The 16,396-nt window shown below is 39.5% G+C and overlaps 1 protein-coding gene across 1 annotated transcript in view; it reads right to left on the bottom strand.

The window, feature by feature from the left end:
• The window catches only part of LOC137969390 (BAI1-associated protein 3-like), a 42,274-nt gene that overhangs the window by 9,293 nt on the left and 16,585 nt on the right, over positions 1 to 16,396 (bottom strand). The window contains exons 11-27 of the mRNA XM_068815604.1: positions 14,938 to 15,034; positions 13,959 to 14,066; positions 13,610 to 13,714; positions 11,902 to 12,008; positions 11,176 to 11,293; positions 10,673 to 10,797; positions 10,336 to 10,420; positions 9,284 to 9,340; positions 8,029 to 8,126; positions 7,692 to 7,740; positions 7,094 to 7,236; positions 5,103 to 5,226; positions 3,675 to 3,743; positions 3,252 to 3,326; positions 2,571 to 2,675; positions 2,119 to 2,334; positions 365 to 433 (exon numbers count right to left, since the gene is read on the bottom strand). Of these exons, the coding sequence (XP_068671705.1) occupies positions 365 to 433; positions 2,119 to 2,334; positions 2,571 to 2,675; positions 3,252 to 3,326; positions 3,675 to 3,743; positions 5,103 to 5,226; positions 7,094 to 7,236; positions 7,692 to 7,740; positions 8,029 to 8,126; positions 9,284 to 9,340; positions 10,336 to 10,420; positions 10,673 to 10,797; positions 11,176 to 11,293; positions 11,902 to 12,008; positions 13,610 to 13,714; positions 13,959 to 14,066; positions 14,938 to 15,034 (1,750 nt within the window). The remainder of the gene's footprint in view (positions 1 to 364; positions 434 to 2,118; positions 2,335 to 2,570; positions 2,676 to 3,251; positions 3,327 to 3,674; positions 3,744 to 5,102; positions 5,227 to 7,093; positions 7,237 to 7,691; positions 7,741 to 8,028; positions 8,127 to 9,283; positions 9,341 to 10,335; positions 10,421 to 10,672; positions 10,798 to 11,175; positions 11,294 to 11,901; positions 12,009 to 13,609; positions 13,715 to 13,958; positions 14,067 to 14,937; positions 15,035 to 16,396) is intronic.

Genomic DNA, 16,396 nt, shown 5'->3' with positions numbered 1-16,396 from the left:
AACAAAATACAGCGAAACATCAAAACAAAAGAGTGCAGAGAATAAGATTGCATCAATTCAACCGCTCTGGGAAATGTAAATTCCTGATTAAGATGAATCAGTCTATCTGTGATAAATATCACATATTCATGGTTCAAGTTGTTTAGCTTTAAATCGTAATGAAGGGCGTATTTTCGGGGCTCCTTTCCATGAAAGAACCACTTTATGCATTAACAATAACCGACCTCACTTGTTTAGCAATACTGATCTCGATGACCGTTGTCTTAGGTAGGAAATGATCGTTACAACTGAGTAAAAACGGGTTAAAACCATGTTATGCAGAATGATATGTTAATAAGAATCACTGTTAGAAAGCAAAACTTACATCTTCAGCTGGAATGTTGTCAGGGGCGTTTGAAAGTTGAAAAACAAGTCTCTTGATATCCACTCCCATCTGAAGATACAACACGGAAAAAATTAGCACAGGGAAAGAAAGACATGATTATCTGATAAATGTGTCAAGTCGTGTTCAAAGAAGCTATCATCACTTCGGAATAGTACAGCCTTATAGCGTTCTACAAGCAATTTTTGTTAGAAAGAAACAAGATCAGTGAGCAGTTACTTGTTAATCAGCAATGCGTTGTTTATCCTTTTATAAGTATGTAACCTGTGCGATGCAGATTATGTTAGGAACACTACCCCGAGACCTTCACCAACTCATTGCTGAGCACAATAACTCGTCAACCAGAACTGACGCATTTCATTGAATCTCATCGGTGGTTACAACAGCTCTTTTGAAGAAAAAAAAACCAACTCGATTCCTTGTGTTCGAGATAATCCTTAAAGAGACACTCAAGTGTCTCATCGTATCCATTCTAGTCACAACCCATATTTAATGGTGTCTTCTGGTCTTGTAGTATTAAAAGATTTCGTTTTACTGTCTTTTTTTACTTCATAATTACGTCTTCAAATATGTTTTTGAGTCCTCTTGGTTGAGAAAGACTAATTATCGAGTTAAGATTTCGACTTGGTTTTCGACTTGGATTTTCGACTTGGATTTCGACTTGGACTTTCGAGTTGGTCAATGTAAAATACAGACTGCAAACCAGGGGTAAAATGAGGACTAAGGTTATAATGCAACTGATGAAAAAGCCCAAACCCTTTAGAAGTACTAGTTTTAAGCCTAATTAGGCATAAAACAATATTGAGGCTTAACTGTTAGTACTTCTAAAGGGTTTGGGCTTTTTCAACAGTTACATTATAACCTTAGTCTTTATTTTACCCTTGGTCTGCAGTCTTCATTTTACACTGACCAACTCAAAATCCAACTCAAACCGAAGTCCAACTCGAAAATATAACCCGAAATCCTAACTCCGTAAATAGGCAACCTCTTCTTGGTTTCCTTTTGTAGGAATGTTACGAGATCACTTTCATAGCAATTTTTCAAAGTCAAAAGTAGTAGATGATTCAGATTATTTCCAATGCATATTTATCATTCCCATGAGGCCTTAAAACTACACATGAAAAGGTGTGTTTATCTAAATACCTCTTAGTGTGCTGTTTTGAGGACAAGAAAGGTTCGTTTTAACAACACACCTTATTTTGGACTGATCAAAATGGCTAATATGGCGTTAAACCAGAAAACGATTTACGCTTTTGTTTACACTGAAAATAGTCAGTGATCCGCTACGTAATATATGATTTATAAAAGAAAAAAAATACATTTCTAATATGCCTCCTGTTATCGTCGTCTACTTATCTATTAATTAGGATTGGCTACGAGAACACCACAAAACAATAGGTTTAACTAGCAAAAACAATAGCTCTGCACGTTCTGCACGTGCGTTTTATATTACTTTGCCGTTCTCGTCTTGACAACGACGTGAAGTGATCAAATTTGAGGTCATGTGGAAGACGCGAGCACCTGACCATGACTTTTCAATTTCTCTCTAAATATCCACACCGTTCTCACCAATTTTATTCTTAGAATGTGGACTCACATCTTCCATGCCGAGCGACTTAGAGTAATTGCAAAATTATTACAATAATGGAAAATAATAGTTTTAGACAACGTTCTCGTAGCCGTCGTCGTCGTCCTTGCTTAAGGTCCCTAATAACACATTGCAAATCACAACGAACCCGCTGTCCAATGTGGGTGATAGCTGCACCAATCTTATTTAGCATATCGTCGTCTGCACCAGAGAGCATACTTTCCATTGAGGAACGCGCATGTCTTCCACCTTTCTCGCCATGTGCTGTTTCGAGAGCACTGATAACATCATCCCAGCACAAGCTATCGGGTAGGCCCTTTAGCCAAAGCCGCATGTATTCTATGTTATTCAACATAACACACAGCTTGATAACGAGGAAAAAAATCACATTAGTTTCTGATAACGACAAGAGAACCCAGTTGCAAAAAGCAGTAAACACGAGATTCAGTATTTATGAAACAGCGTTGTATGACATTGTTTTGTTAAACTTGACGAAAAATTATTGTACCTAACAACAGTAGGTAACTGAAATCCGCAAAATAAGTAAAATAGACGAAGTTTAATTTAATTTAATTCTAATAGTCTTAGAGGGCGATGTACCTGTTCACTGACGTCAAACTGAGCGGGATCTCCATCATAATAGTTGTTGTCAACTATCTTTTGAAACAGAAGATCGGCGTAATATGATGCATTGCTGCAGACTTCCTACAATAAAACATTTCATTGACTCGAAATTAAAAGACTTCGAAGAAGCCTTGGTGTTGGAGTCTTGTACGGAACGTTGTGGTCTTTTGTTTACAAACGTACGTATTATATCGTAAGTCCGTAAATGAATAATCTGACCTATTTGACCTGCCAATCGCCCTTTCTCGCAGTCGGAGACTGAATTACTAAGGGCACAGCTCAACGAGGTCGGACCGAAGGAGCTGTGCTGCCGGCTAGGCGCTCGGCCCCTGAACACAACCCATGTATGAAACCCTATGAAAACAGATCAAGCAAAGCTAGCACTTGGCTATTAGTCGCTTCAACATTACTTATACCCTCTATACGAGACATGACTTATTCTTAAAAGAGCCTAAGAAGGATGGAAGAATGTAGAGGCTTGTGACATGTCTCACGGCAGCGCTTTCTCAAAAAATATATAAAATCGTCGTCATCGTCGTTATAAAATTCCTCTCATTTTCTAGTAACAACATAACATAACATAATCTTTATTTAACATAGGTAGAAACACTTAGCTGAAGCTCTTTTACAGGTTTTCCAGTAAAGTAAAGTACTTACATTGGTAATCTGCATGACAAACACATACGACCCAGCTGGGATGGGCCAAGCAATCTTCCTCCAAAACTCACGGATCTAATCACAAATTTCAGATCATTTAATAATTAAAGATAAAACACAAATTTGATCGATGGATAGTTTCTTACGTTCGTGTGTGGTGACTGAAAGAGAGGAAAAAGGCCTGTAGGAACTTACATTACGCGCACAACGAAAGGCTTGGCTGATCAAGCCACCGTAGTGCGACTGAATGAAAGGATAAAAACAAACCAGCGGTTAATGCTTTCCTCCAAATTAGCTTGGATAAGAATAAGTTGCCCAAATAACAAAAAAAAAAAAAAAACATGTCATGAGAGGCTGAGTAAGAGCTCAGATGAAAAATGCAAAATTGGACAAATGTTGGCTTATAAATCGAGACACGGTTACCTGATGGAAACATCCCACTGCATCAATTGCTGAAGTGGAGTGAGTTACACTTTCATCTATCCTCAAAAGCTACCAACAAAAAGTTAACTGAATCTAAGTAAGGCGAAGATATCATCAACGTATCTGAACCAGATGGTAGGGCGGGCGCTGTTGTGAGTGATCCAATCCAATCTGGCTTCTTATCTTGTTCGCATTCTTCAATCCATCTCAACTAACAATTTCACCATCAAAGAATCCGTCCTTCAGTGTCGCTGATTGGGCCAAGACCTATAGTCATAAACAGGAGGTGATGTGCTCTTTTGACATCTCGTCCCTGTTAACAAACGTTCCCCTGGATGAAACCATCCAGGTTTGTCTTGAAAAACTGTATGCTCTTCCTGAGTGACCCACCAACATTGCCTCGCCATGTTCTAAAGATTTTACTTGAATTTGCCGCAAAGAAAAGCGATTTCGTCTTCGATGGTGAATACTACGACCAGATCGACGGTTTGGCAATGGGCTCGCCTTTAGGTCCAGTGCTTGCAAACATTTTCATGTGCCATTTTGAAGAGAAACGGATCACTCAGAACAGCGCCCGCCCTACCATCTAGTTCAGATACGTTGATGATGTCTTCACTTTATTTAAAACCAAACTACTTTTAGCTAAGACTAATTTTAATGCCTGCAGATTAAATTGGATGAAAGAATGACGATGTGTATTCGACTCAGTTGCATTTGATATTAATGGATGACTAAGGTAAGCAAGATGCGCTTTAGATTAGGCAAACATCCCGAGCACAATTCACTTGGCATAATTTGGCTGATGACCAAGACCAAGTATTTTACATCACATGCTTTTTTTGACAGTTGACTGAAATATAGCCTTCCAGTTGATGCAGGCAAAAACAAAGTTGGTTAAACGTTTAGAAATTGTTTGGCTAAAAAGTAAAACTTAGCCCGGTTTTAAACGTCGCATTTTACATGTGCCGAATCTAATGCAAATGAAAAAAATATATTGTTTTCGCTCATTTGCATTAGATTCGGCACATGTAAAATGCGACGTTTAAATCGTAACTTATTGACAGCCACGATTAGAGTGTATTAAATACACAATACTTTTTCCGCTTTATTACAAACGCGACACTCCCTTGAGAAAAGCATTTTGGAAAGACTTATAAATCTGAGTTGAGAAAAAGACTGATGGTGTTACCGATGCATGAAAAAGACAAAAAAAAAACTTGTATCATAATTCGTTTGATAATGTAATTATAAGTCGCTGAGTTGCTGAATCACCTTGACCTGTTAATAATTAAGCTCTTCTGGGGAAAATTGCCTAATTATAGAAATGGAGACTTCTCTTCCTGTTCATGCGAATATAAAATCAAATATCACTTCTCTATTGATATGTCGGTCTACAATTCACCGGGAACGCCTCCAAAACGTTAATACCTGATCAATCTCAACAGCCTTTCTGATTCTTTCTTTTGCTTTTACTTGCGCAATATCAAACCAACGCGTAACAGATTGTTTGAACCAGCCGTGGTAATCATCAAGAGCATACACATTGTCTGATCTGATAAAAAATATAGAATATATCCATAAAACAGAAGTGTAACTGGTGAATGGGTAAACTGTAGAGTGGGTTGGCTCAGAGGTGACAGCACTGGCCTTCGATCGGCGTGGCCTGGAATCCATTTTTGGACAAGAAGCTTTTTGTGGATTGAGTTTGCCGGGCCGCTACTCTGCTCAGGGGTGTTTTTCTCTGGGTTCTCCACTTTCCCCCTCTCATCAAAACCCAACATTTCACTTGACTTGATCTGTTCAAAGTCGCTTTGTAGCCTCCCAAAAGGGAAGTTTCTAACCTCGCACAGGAGGCTCAGTTGGTTGAGCACTACCATGCGCGAGGTCGTGAGTTCAACTCCGGCCGCACCAACACTCAGGGTCTTTAAATAACTGACGAGAAACTGCTGCCTTTGTAATGACATCTGTAAACTGTACTCTTCTCCGATAAAGACGATAAATCGTATCGAACAGTAGGCCCCGTCTCACAAATTCAAATCCGAGGTATATAGGGATATAATGATAAGTGGAAAAAATCACGGCAAATTATTCCCTGAATTCCGACTCTTTTTTTTGTTCCTATACAATTCGAAACTGTTTTTGCAAACGTTGGCCGTGTAGCACTTATATTTGAACAGACTTAACTGATTAGAGCGTAATGTGAAGTGCTAGGTTGCTACCCCATAAGGACAGAGAAAATTTCTGACCAGGGTGGGAAGTGAACCCACGACCTTCGGGTTAGATCACCGCTGCGCTACCGACTGAGCTACAAGGTCAGACGGGAGCAGGCCGTGGGAATTGAAGATGTTAAAGTCACGACAATGAACATGTACCACTACAAGGAAGTATTACGTTTTGCAAACGTTGGCCGTGTAGCACTTATATTTGAACAGACTTAACTGATTAGAGTGTAATGTGAAATGCAAGTTTTGTACCCCATATGAACCATGTGAGCGTTAGCCCTACAAATGGCAATGGGCCCACACAGCGACAGAGAACAACTCTGACCAGGGTGGTTGTCATCTCCCACCCTGGCCAGGGTTTTGTCGGCTATGTAATCCCAAGACTTATAAAAGTAATCGTGATGATGACGATTATTAATCGTCATCTTTTTAGAATCGACAGAAATATATCACATATCTGAAACGCGCAGTAGAGATCACGATTGACCTTAGAAAGGTAATCTCAGTGAAGGCAGTTACGAAATAACCTTTAAAATCCAATCCAATCTTGAACAGGATTTGAATGTATGACCGTGCGATTGTGCTCGGTCATGAGTGACCACGAAAAGTACGCTTAATCAGCTCCTGTGTGGTGTTTATTTTGTCTTTTGTTTTTTATTGTAAAATGCACTAGTAACGAAAGTTTTCTTTGAGTGACCCAATCAATTGTCAATCTTCCAATTCGCCGAAGTAGTTTCTTAGTAGATCGAGTTACGTGAATAAGACGTTTTGCTCTACATTCCTTTGAATTGACTCTTGCTTCAGTCGTTCAGATCGAACGATTTTGTCCGAACGTAATTCTTCCTTGTACTGGTACATGTTCATTGCCGTGACTTTAACATCTTCAGTTCCCACGGCCTGCTCCCGTCTGACCTTGTAGCTCAGTCGGTAGAACAGCGGTGATCTAACCCGAAGATCGTGGGATCAATTCCCACCCTGGTCAGAGTTTTGCTCTGTCCTTGTGTGGGCCCATTTCTATTAGTAGGGCTAACGCTCACATGGTTCATATGGGGTAGACACTTAGCACTTCACATTACACTGTAATAAGTTAAGTTTGATTTTGACAGAACGATTATTTTGTATAACGCCATTTTAAAAACTCATATTGACAATACATGGCTTTTTGTAAAGGTAATTTATATCAAAGTTTACTCGTACTTGTCTGCAATGCCTCTGAGGTTGATGATCTCCTTGACCAACAAGTACAGAGAAAAAAGCTTCTCTCCGACAATGTCAGCACCACCTTCATGCTTTAGACGTTGGTTTATGTTCCTCATGGTGTTGTGAACATCAGAGGCAAACTTAAAACATAAATAAAGCACAGAAAACTACATTACGAAACAAGTGTACACAAATATCTCTTACTAACCGAGTTCGAGGGCCGTACTGTAAATTACGGACCGCGTGGCCCACTTTTTTCCGCTTAAAATTATGGCCCAAGTGCGAAGCCCTTGGGCCATAAATCTAAGAGGAAAAACAAGGGTCCGTTATTAGCAGGCCGTACTGTAGAATACGGCCCACTAATTCAGCCAATCACAGCTCGCGTGCTATCTGAGAGATATAATAAATGATATTGTCCTCACCCATTTATTTGTCTGTCATTTAGCAAGGAGAATATTCGACCGGGGAGCCAAAAAAACAAAAAGGAAAAGGGAGAGGGAAAGAAAAATTCAACAAAGAACAGATAAGCAGTTCAACATCTCTAGGTTTGCAATGTCTTGCACCGCTATTGTAGATAGGTAATGGTAAAACATACCATAAGTTCCAACTGGCTGTAAACTGTAATTAAATAATTTACTTTTGTCCTGAAAAACAAACACATTGAGAACTTCAAGATACATACAAGTCATCATGTGACTGTCTTAAATGGCACTAAAGAGTTACGAAACTGCCAAAAAGGTGATTAAAAACCGCTGAATATGATGTTAAAATCCATCGTTTTTTTTTTGTCTGATATTCAATGAGGGTAGGCGGGTGGGAGGGCGGCTTATGCTGGCGAGAACTAAGATCTAGTTGGTTTTGTTGTTGAACATAATTGTAAAAAAAGTGCGCGTGAAGTGGATAAAAAACTGTCAAAGGGATGTTTTGCTTACACTGCAAATATTTCTCCGTAAGACGTTTTGGCTTGAACGATGTCAGTCACCAACGAATCAGCCACTTCCACCATAGAACACAACGTGGCTTCCTCGGTCTGCATAGAGACAATACAAAAATAAGTAACGAAAAAAGGGAAAAAAAAAAGGAACAGCAAAACAACGTTAAGGCATGAAAACATCGTAAAGAGGAACAGAAGAAGGAAAGGGTTACAAAGAACGTAACGCCCACTCCAGCCCTTAGGGTACCCTGGAGCCCACGAGTTGGTAGCCTGCTTAGCTGGAGGAATATTTTATCGCGGGAGTAAATCGATGGTTGCTTCGTTGTGTTTTGGCCGCGAGTGTCAAAATTACTAGTCCCATGCCAGTCCCGGCTCACACGTGCCAAAACCAGATGATACTGCTATAAAATATGCCGCCGGCTACGCAGGCTAACGAGTAGGAACCTCCCTATGCACTGTATCCTTGAGTCAACCTTTGCGCCCACATTTACATCGATTTACATCAATTTCCACAATTTGCATACATTGTTTTTGGTATTTTTGTTTTCGTTTGAGAATAACTTTATTCTGGATTGGCCAAACAGCGCGTACAGAGCCGAAAAACTCGTGGAGTTCTAAAAATAGAAAGATAAGCGCAAAGGTTGACTCTTAAGGGTTGTATGGGAGAGGCAGGCTCCAACTCATGGGCTCCTGGATATCTGAACTTTGCGGTAAGTTTCTTCAGATAAAACAGAAAGGGTAGTGTGTTTCAGATGACGTTCGATTCACGGCGGAGAGATTTAGCATCGCGTTTAAAGGGCAAAAGGAGACTGCTTCTTGTCATAAAACCACGAACATCGTCTTATTCTAAATCTCTCTATTATCGTCCATCTCCGATGAGATCGTAATACATAACGTGACAGCTGACGTCAAGGGAAACAGACTTCCGTTCCAAAAATCGAAAACTGGGATAATCGGGGGTTGGACCGAGATTTGCTTGCGAAATTCTGAGGTAATTCACAGTCCTTTTCTTATCAGTAACACGATCTCTTTATTTTCTCTTGATAGATCTCTTTCTTGTCGAGGAAGCCGTCGATTAATGACCAAAATGATCTTACATGTCAATTTAAGGAAAGATGCTTGAAGCCACGCATAAAACGATGGAGGAAACTAAAACTAAGTACAAAGTTCAAGTAAAATGGCAAAAAGCAGAAGAGTAAACATGCGAAGAAGAGGAGTAAACACAGGAAGCTACTCCTTTTTGACCGAATTACCTTTGTGCGAGGCTGTTTCCAGGCATAGAGGTTCTTGTACCAAGCAAGGGCTGATTCCTGGGAAATGGAAATAAAATTTACGTTTCTACAACACTGATACAACTAACCGGGTAATGCCTCACCAACGAAAGAAATTAATCAAAATTACCGTGGCCAGTCTCATGCCCTGGATAAAAGGAATAGAACTTCGAAAAGGATTTAGCATGTCACAGGGGAGATCTTGCCCTAAAATGCTAAAGAAATAGCGGCACTATTGTTCTTGAATCTTATTCTGTATCTGTCCAAGATTTAACATAAAGGAAATGCATAAGATTCAGGTAGGATCTTATCTGATTGTCCTCGTCAACCACACCCCTTAAGGGCGGTGCCTACTAATTCAAAGATATTTTTGCCCCGGTTTATGATTATGCAGGAAATGTAGATCTTAAAAGGTTTTATTGAAATTCAAAAAGAAAATTGGGGGTAATCACGCATTTTTCAAAGATAATTGATCAATAATATTTCTAAAAAGGTTTAAGATACAAAGCAATATATGACGTTCTTTCTCAAATTGAAGCTAAATTATCTCTAAAAAATGCATGGTTACCACCAATTTTCCTTTTGGATACCAAGAGTACTTACTAAGATCTACTTTATCCGGACAGTTTTAAACCGCGCAAAAATATCCCTGTATTAGTAAGCATAACCGATAGGAAACACGAGTATCTCGAGATGCGCAGAACCTATGCCCAATAACAATAGTAGGCACCGTCCTTAATTATTTGATTGCATCTGACGCCACGGTGTTCATGTTGGTGGAAAGACCAAAAGCGAAAAAGTAATCGATCATGCAAGTATCGGAATAATGCACTTGGCAACGTTATAAAAAACTTTGCTCAAAAATACAAACTTATGCAAAGGAAAAATCTTCGCTGTTATACTATTCTTGTGGCTGTCACCTGTTTTCTAACAGGTGACAAAGGGCATTCCCCATCGTCCCCCTGTGTATGTCGCACGAAAGAGGCTCGTAATATCCCCTAAAAAGTCAAAACAGAAATCAACTCGACACCAACCTTCAAAAGATTGGACATTTGAACATCCAAGGGTTCTTTTACGGACCCTTTAAATATTTCAAGTTTGTACAGATTCACCAAACACCTTAAAGTAAAAAAAAAAACACGAAAGATAGCAAAAAGAAAAAGAAAAACAAAGAAACAAACAAACAAATTGGTCAGATAACTTCAACTCAAAGTGGAAGCTGCACGACAAACTTGTGGTAACAAGTGTTTTTATAATCTTTTAATATATAATGCATCCTTGAATTAAGGTCTCTTGATGGTTGCCAAAAAATTGGTGAGCTATTGGATATGGTTAAAAACGAGAAGTACGGCTTTACTTTTATCAACGTACTCCAAAAGATTCACCAATCTATTCAGTCTCCCTCTGTCGGTGACAGGAAATATTTCGCGATATTTCATCAACAGGCTCCAACAATTATCTGTGAAGTACTTCAAAGACTTGACTAGCGATCTTTCCTGGAGAAAAAAACAAAGTCACTCTGCTGCAAACGAAATCCACTATGTGCTTTGTTCTTATTTTACAGGTTATGTTTGTATTGCCTTTAAGTAAAATTCATTTAGTTCTAAACAATTCACAGAAAGCAACTTTAAAAACATAGTGCATGAGGGATCGTAACTTTTAAGGGGTTGTTTCCCTATTGAGATGCATTATTCCACAACATGTCACACTAGATAATCTTCATGACTCAAAGATTTTTCTTGTCCCTCTATCAATTAGTTTCATTTCTTTCGTTGCTACTAAAGTTTGAATATGCATACGAAACCTAAGTATAACGTGATCCCTAATTTTAAATTTTTGTTTGAGCTTGATAAACATAAACCTTATATTGTTACCTTTCTTTGACTGAGTTGTCCAGGTTTCCATGTGTTGTGGATCTGTAGTAGCATGAGGTTTAATGAGCTGTATTTCATGGGTCTCAACCAATGTTGGCGACTAAGGAGACTCCAGCGCCTATGCCACAAAACATTACACAACACGGTAGTAAAATTGTAGAGCTCACTCTGGAAGAAAGTGACAGCATGGATCGAGAATACAATCGTGGTCAAAAGTTGTTGGGAAGGTTGCGGGAATCAGTTCACTTCACATCTAATTCGCTTATTCTCACTATTGGCTGAAGTATTTGGGAAAAACCATGCTCTTGTAGCCTCGCTCCCCCATATTCAATGTTGGAGGTCTTCTGGCAAGAAAAGTCACAATCTTTTCCCCTGGAAAATCCATCATTGATAAGGGGGAGGGGGGTTATCTGTAAAATGAAGATACTTTCCCAACACTTTTGTCCATGATTGTAGGCTCTTGGGCGTTTGTGTGATTGCTTGGTGGGAAGGTTAAGGTTAGGGTTAGGGTTAAGGTAAACAAAGATGACGGATTGTAGACCAGATTTGAAATCAAAATAACCGAAGGAATCGCAGAATTTAAAAATCTGAAAATGCGAGGTTAAAGGAAAACGATGTGCGTGGGGCGATTTTACCTCGAGAAAAGCCTGAAGAACGCAAAGTGAAACACTGCTGCAAAGCAAGTTGTGGAATGAAACATCTGCAACTGAATAAAGTTTCACTTACATGCTTGCTTCCTGGAGTTTATGGATCTCATTTTGTAGGGCGTGTTGATGAAGAATGAATTCTGCTTCAGGACAAAGCTGACCAGAATCTCTTTTAATGCCACACTCCTAATAAGGCACATATTGCGTAATAATAGTATGTTATAAGTCTCGAAAATCGTCGTCGCAAAGTACAGCAACGACGCAGCTCAACAAGGTGGAACTGAAATTATAATATGGCGCCTCTGGTAGCCGCTATACGGTCCATGTATGAGAATTGGAGCACAGCTTACAGCCAGCTGGAATCAGCTGTATGCTATTTTTTTTTTTTTTTTCGCTGAGGGAGGAAATCCGGACAACCCGGAGAAAACCCTCGAAGTAGAGGAGAAAACCAACACAAACTCAACCAGCCTATGGCGTCGGGTCGGGGAATCGAACCTGGGCCACATTGAAGCGAGGCGGTGCCAGCAGGGTTGGCGCAGTGATGAGAGCACTCGCCTCCCACAAATGTGGCCCAGGTTCGATTCTCGGACCCGATACTGGCAGAATTAGATTATCTTCAGGACTAAAAGTTCGTGTAGATCCCACTCATTAAAATATGATGAATTTTGCTCTGCACTTTACTACTTTCTACTGGTTTTGGTTGAATGCTGCCAGTTTCGAATAACTTTAAAAGAGAAACCCATTTATCATATAGCCCGTACGGCCCCGCGCGGGCTTTCATTGTAAAACTATTGGGAAATCCCCGTTAGCGCGAGCAGGGCCGGAAAAAGCCGTACGGCCCTACTAGAAACACGAACTGCTCAGTGCGATGCGATTTTAGAGGATTTCGTCGCTTTTCAACATCGAAGTTATTTACAGCCGGAAAGCAAATGCAAGCAACATATTAGATATATTTTCTATGCAAATGTTTGTTACTTATTTTGTCCAAACTGCACCTTCTGAGTGCTCATGAATATAGTAAAATGCTTATTGACTGAGCTTTGGTCTGGCCGGACAGGAAAATATTTGGCCCTCGCTCATGCCGCACGGACCTCGCAGCGTATGCCATGTCCTCGAGCCAAATATTTTCCCTTCCGGCCCTCCCACTAATCAGTTTTTAAATAACGATGTAATTTTCAATCTTGCGTCGTGATGCAATTCGGTCTCGATACAGATACAATGGTAGGTGGATTTTAACTTTTCGTATGACAGTTCTATTGACATATTCATAAGGTGAAAATAACTTAGGATTGAATGGAGGATTTAGTTTTCAACAGCGTGTTAAAGTGAGACTATGACCAAAAAAATCAAATTTTCTTTTTCTTTGGATTTCAAAACTCTGTTAACTAAACAGTAAGTGACCCAAGTTTTAAGCCTTGATTTAAAAGAGACACCTGTTTATTTTAATTGGAATTTACATATTTCCTGGTCCGCCATTACTAACTTTAAAATCTTGAGAGAGCTGGATCGAGGAGAAAATGACGTCAAACACTCAATAGTTTAAGAATGCAATGTGTGTGTACGCGGCTGATGCAGCACGGGAGTAATGGCGTACCGTGAAATCCAAAACTTACAGTCAAAGTAAACAACCTTTGGACAAAAATTTGCCAGTCAAGTGTTAAGCAATCGCACTTTCAAAGTCTGAAGAAAAAAGGCATTGATTTTTTGATCATAGTAGCACTTTAAACTTGTGTAATTTAAGGCATATTACGACGTAGAATAACTGCGCTACTAACAAGGAACCTCACCTTACTCTGCTTGCAGTCGTATTTAATAAATTCTCTCAGAAAAGCGTCATAAATATCCACCGCTGTTGGGTACTGACATTTGATCTCATCTGGAATGTCAGGTCTCTGTTAAATACGTAGACATTTTTGTCAGAACCATCTTTTTTACGCAGTTGCGTGGCTCCTAATGGAAATATTGTTTCGAATTGTTCACTTACAACGATGCGCGTACATCGTAGCTCTTGAAGCAAAGTGCTTTTTACAAGTTTCTTAGCCCAATTATGTTTAGTCATGGCTAAATGCTCCGATCAAATCTAGACGCTCACCTAAAGTAAAATAAGCTGTTTAGAATTGCACAGTAAAATAGTACCTTTCCAGATGTCAGAGTAATCCTTATGTGGCAATCCCCATCTACATGTGATTTAGTCGAACGACCTTCAAGTTTAAACCATTGGTCAATGCCGCTTGAAGGTATCTCCTGAAAAATTCAAGTTCAATCATGATTGGTAAGTCGGTGATACCTGATTTTTAATCCATTGTCCAGTTTCATTAAAAATATAACTGGCCGTATTTATACTAGAGGACGTCTAAGACGTCCAGACGCATTAAACGTCTGGCCGTAAGATCGACTGATATAAATACGGGACGGACTTGACTTCGACGGCTAGAAATCAAATTCACAATTTTCTTTAAAAGATACTGAGATTTAATCACCAAAGAGACTGTGTGCACTTAATTGCTAAGTGCGTCCCAGTTTAGTGCGTCTCGTCTTTATACTAGACGGCTTAGATGTCTGAGACGACTAAGACGTCTGTTAAGTAGTAGATAAAATATGAGCGGGAGATCTGTATGGGCGTTTACAATGGCGAGCCGATAGGCGAGCTATTGTAAACGTCCATAAAGATCGGACGCGAATTGAATTGTGAAATGAATACATTAAATTGAATGCAAAGTATTGTTATTTTAATCAGTAGAGATCTCTATCAAAAGTTAATGAATACTAATTAGCTGAGCAGGAGTTTGTATCAAAAGTTAATTCTACTGTTTAACAATTCAGTTGATTTGTATTGGGGTTTACAGTTGTGTACATGTGATCTGAATACTGTGCTGGGATTGGTTTGCACCCTCATGCATTATTAATGAACTTTACAAGTGTCTTAGACGTCTGAGACGTCTTAGACGTCCTCTAGTATAAATACGGCCATTGGCTATGTCAACGTGTGTTATCCTTTACGACAAAGAAAAAAAGACCCGCCAGGTGATCAATAATTCTCTTCAGAGTAAAAGAAAGGAATGCCTTGGAAAACTGTTAAAGGTTCAAGGATTCAGAAATTGAACAATTATCTTACCTTCACCGGAATTTCAACAAAACCGAGAAAATCATCGATGTTATCATTTGGGTGACAACTTGATTTCCTTGCAGACTGCATCACGTCTTTGAAATACCTATTTAAGAAAACAAATCAATACATCTTTATTCAAATCCATATATAAAAAAATACGCATAAATTTTAAAAGGGGAGTCTAGAGGTTAGCCCTGTTAGTAAAACTCTCCTTAAAAGAATAAAACTTCTACAAAGCAAAAAAAAAAAAAAAGTAATACTAATAGTAGAATAAAAGAATATATTTAAAAGTTTACAACTTTAAAAGTGATTCGAGGCTTCTCGCTTCAACAACATTCCTTGGTGCAACGGTTGTCCCAGTCACTAATCACTCCAATAAAAAATGAATGTTTAAAACAGTTAATTCTTGTTGATTTTTAAAAAAGCGTTTATACGAATGATTGACTCTAGTGGAGCTGACTTTCGCAAATTCGAAATCCAGATGAGACAACCCGAAAACAATCCCACAGCATTCCGCTAGGGAGACATATGTCCTGCGGCTGGACAGGGATGGCCAATTTAACGAGTTACAACGGTCCTCATAGGACATGTCACCTATTTTTTGCCTTAGAGCTATCCTTGACGCGTGTCTTTGTACACTCAATTAAATGGATGTCTTTGGTAAGGTAAGGGCTCCAGACTGATGCGGCATAGTCTAAATGTTTTGTAAAGCAGTGAAAACGTTCTTGTGTTAGCTATTCCAACGGTCCGTTTTATAAGCCCTAACACCTGATTCGCCTTATTCACGATTGTACTGATATGTTCACTCCAGGTGAGATCTTTTGATATTATAACTTCAAGATCCATAAAGTCTTCAACATCATTTAAGGCCGATCCTAGACTATCATCCGTAGTAGATTTTTCGCGGGAATGCGTGATTCTCATTGATTCGCACTATTCTCCATTAAAGCGGAGTTGCCATGTTTTTGTCCATTTGCCAAAACCACAATTATTAGCGGAGCACGGCGCGCGCCGAAGGCACGCGCGCGCGGAGCACCATAGTTAAGAAAATATGGTAACCCATCGATGCGAGAAATTTTGGTTTTATTTGCCTTTTGCGTCATCGACCGTCCGTACATACGCTTTTACGTACGTACGTCCACCCCTCCAAGTATGCCAATGTGACCAGGATCATGCTAGTTTAGAGCATACATCTTAAAATTGGACATACATGTTTTGATCAATTGACACCTGGTATCCGCTGACCAGTATCACGTGACCATATCGCCGGCTCAAGATTAGAGCTCACTGAGCTCAACTGTTTTTTTTTTTAAGTTGACCACTGACCAGGTACTGGTCTTCGACTGGATTGCAGGCTCAACCCAGGTTAACTCACCTAAACATAAGCGAGGCTTCATTTTTCGCGCGCTTTCTGTGACTCGACGCAGCTACACGGCCATACTACGTCAACTATACTTCAATAATA

Source organism: Montipora foliosa, chromosome 9 (genome assembly GCF_036669935.1).
Source record: "Montipora foliosa isolate CH-2021 chromosome 9, ASM3666993v2, whole genome shotgun sequence".
Lineage (NCBI taxonomy): Eukaryota > Metazoa > Cnidaria > Anthozoa > Scleractinia > Acroporidae > Montipora > Montipora foliosa.
Note: the sequence above shows the minus strand (reverse complement) of the source record. Positions and strands in the feature narration are given on the sequence as shown.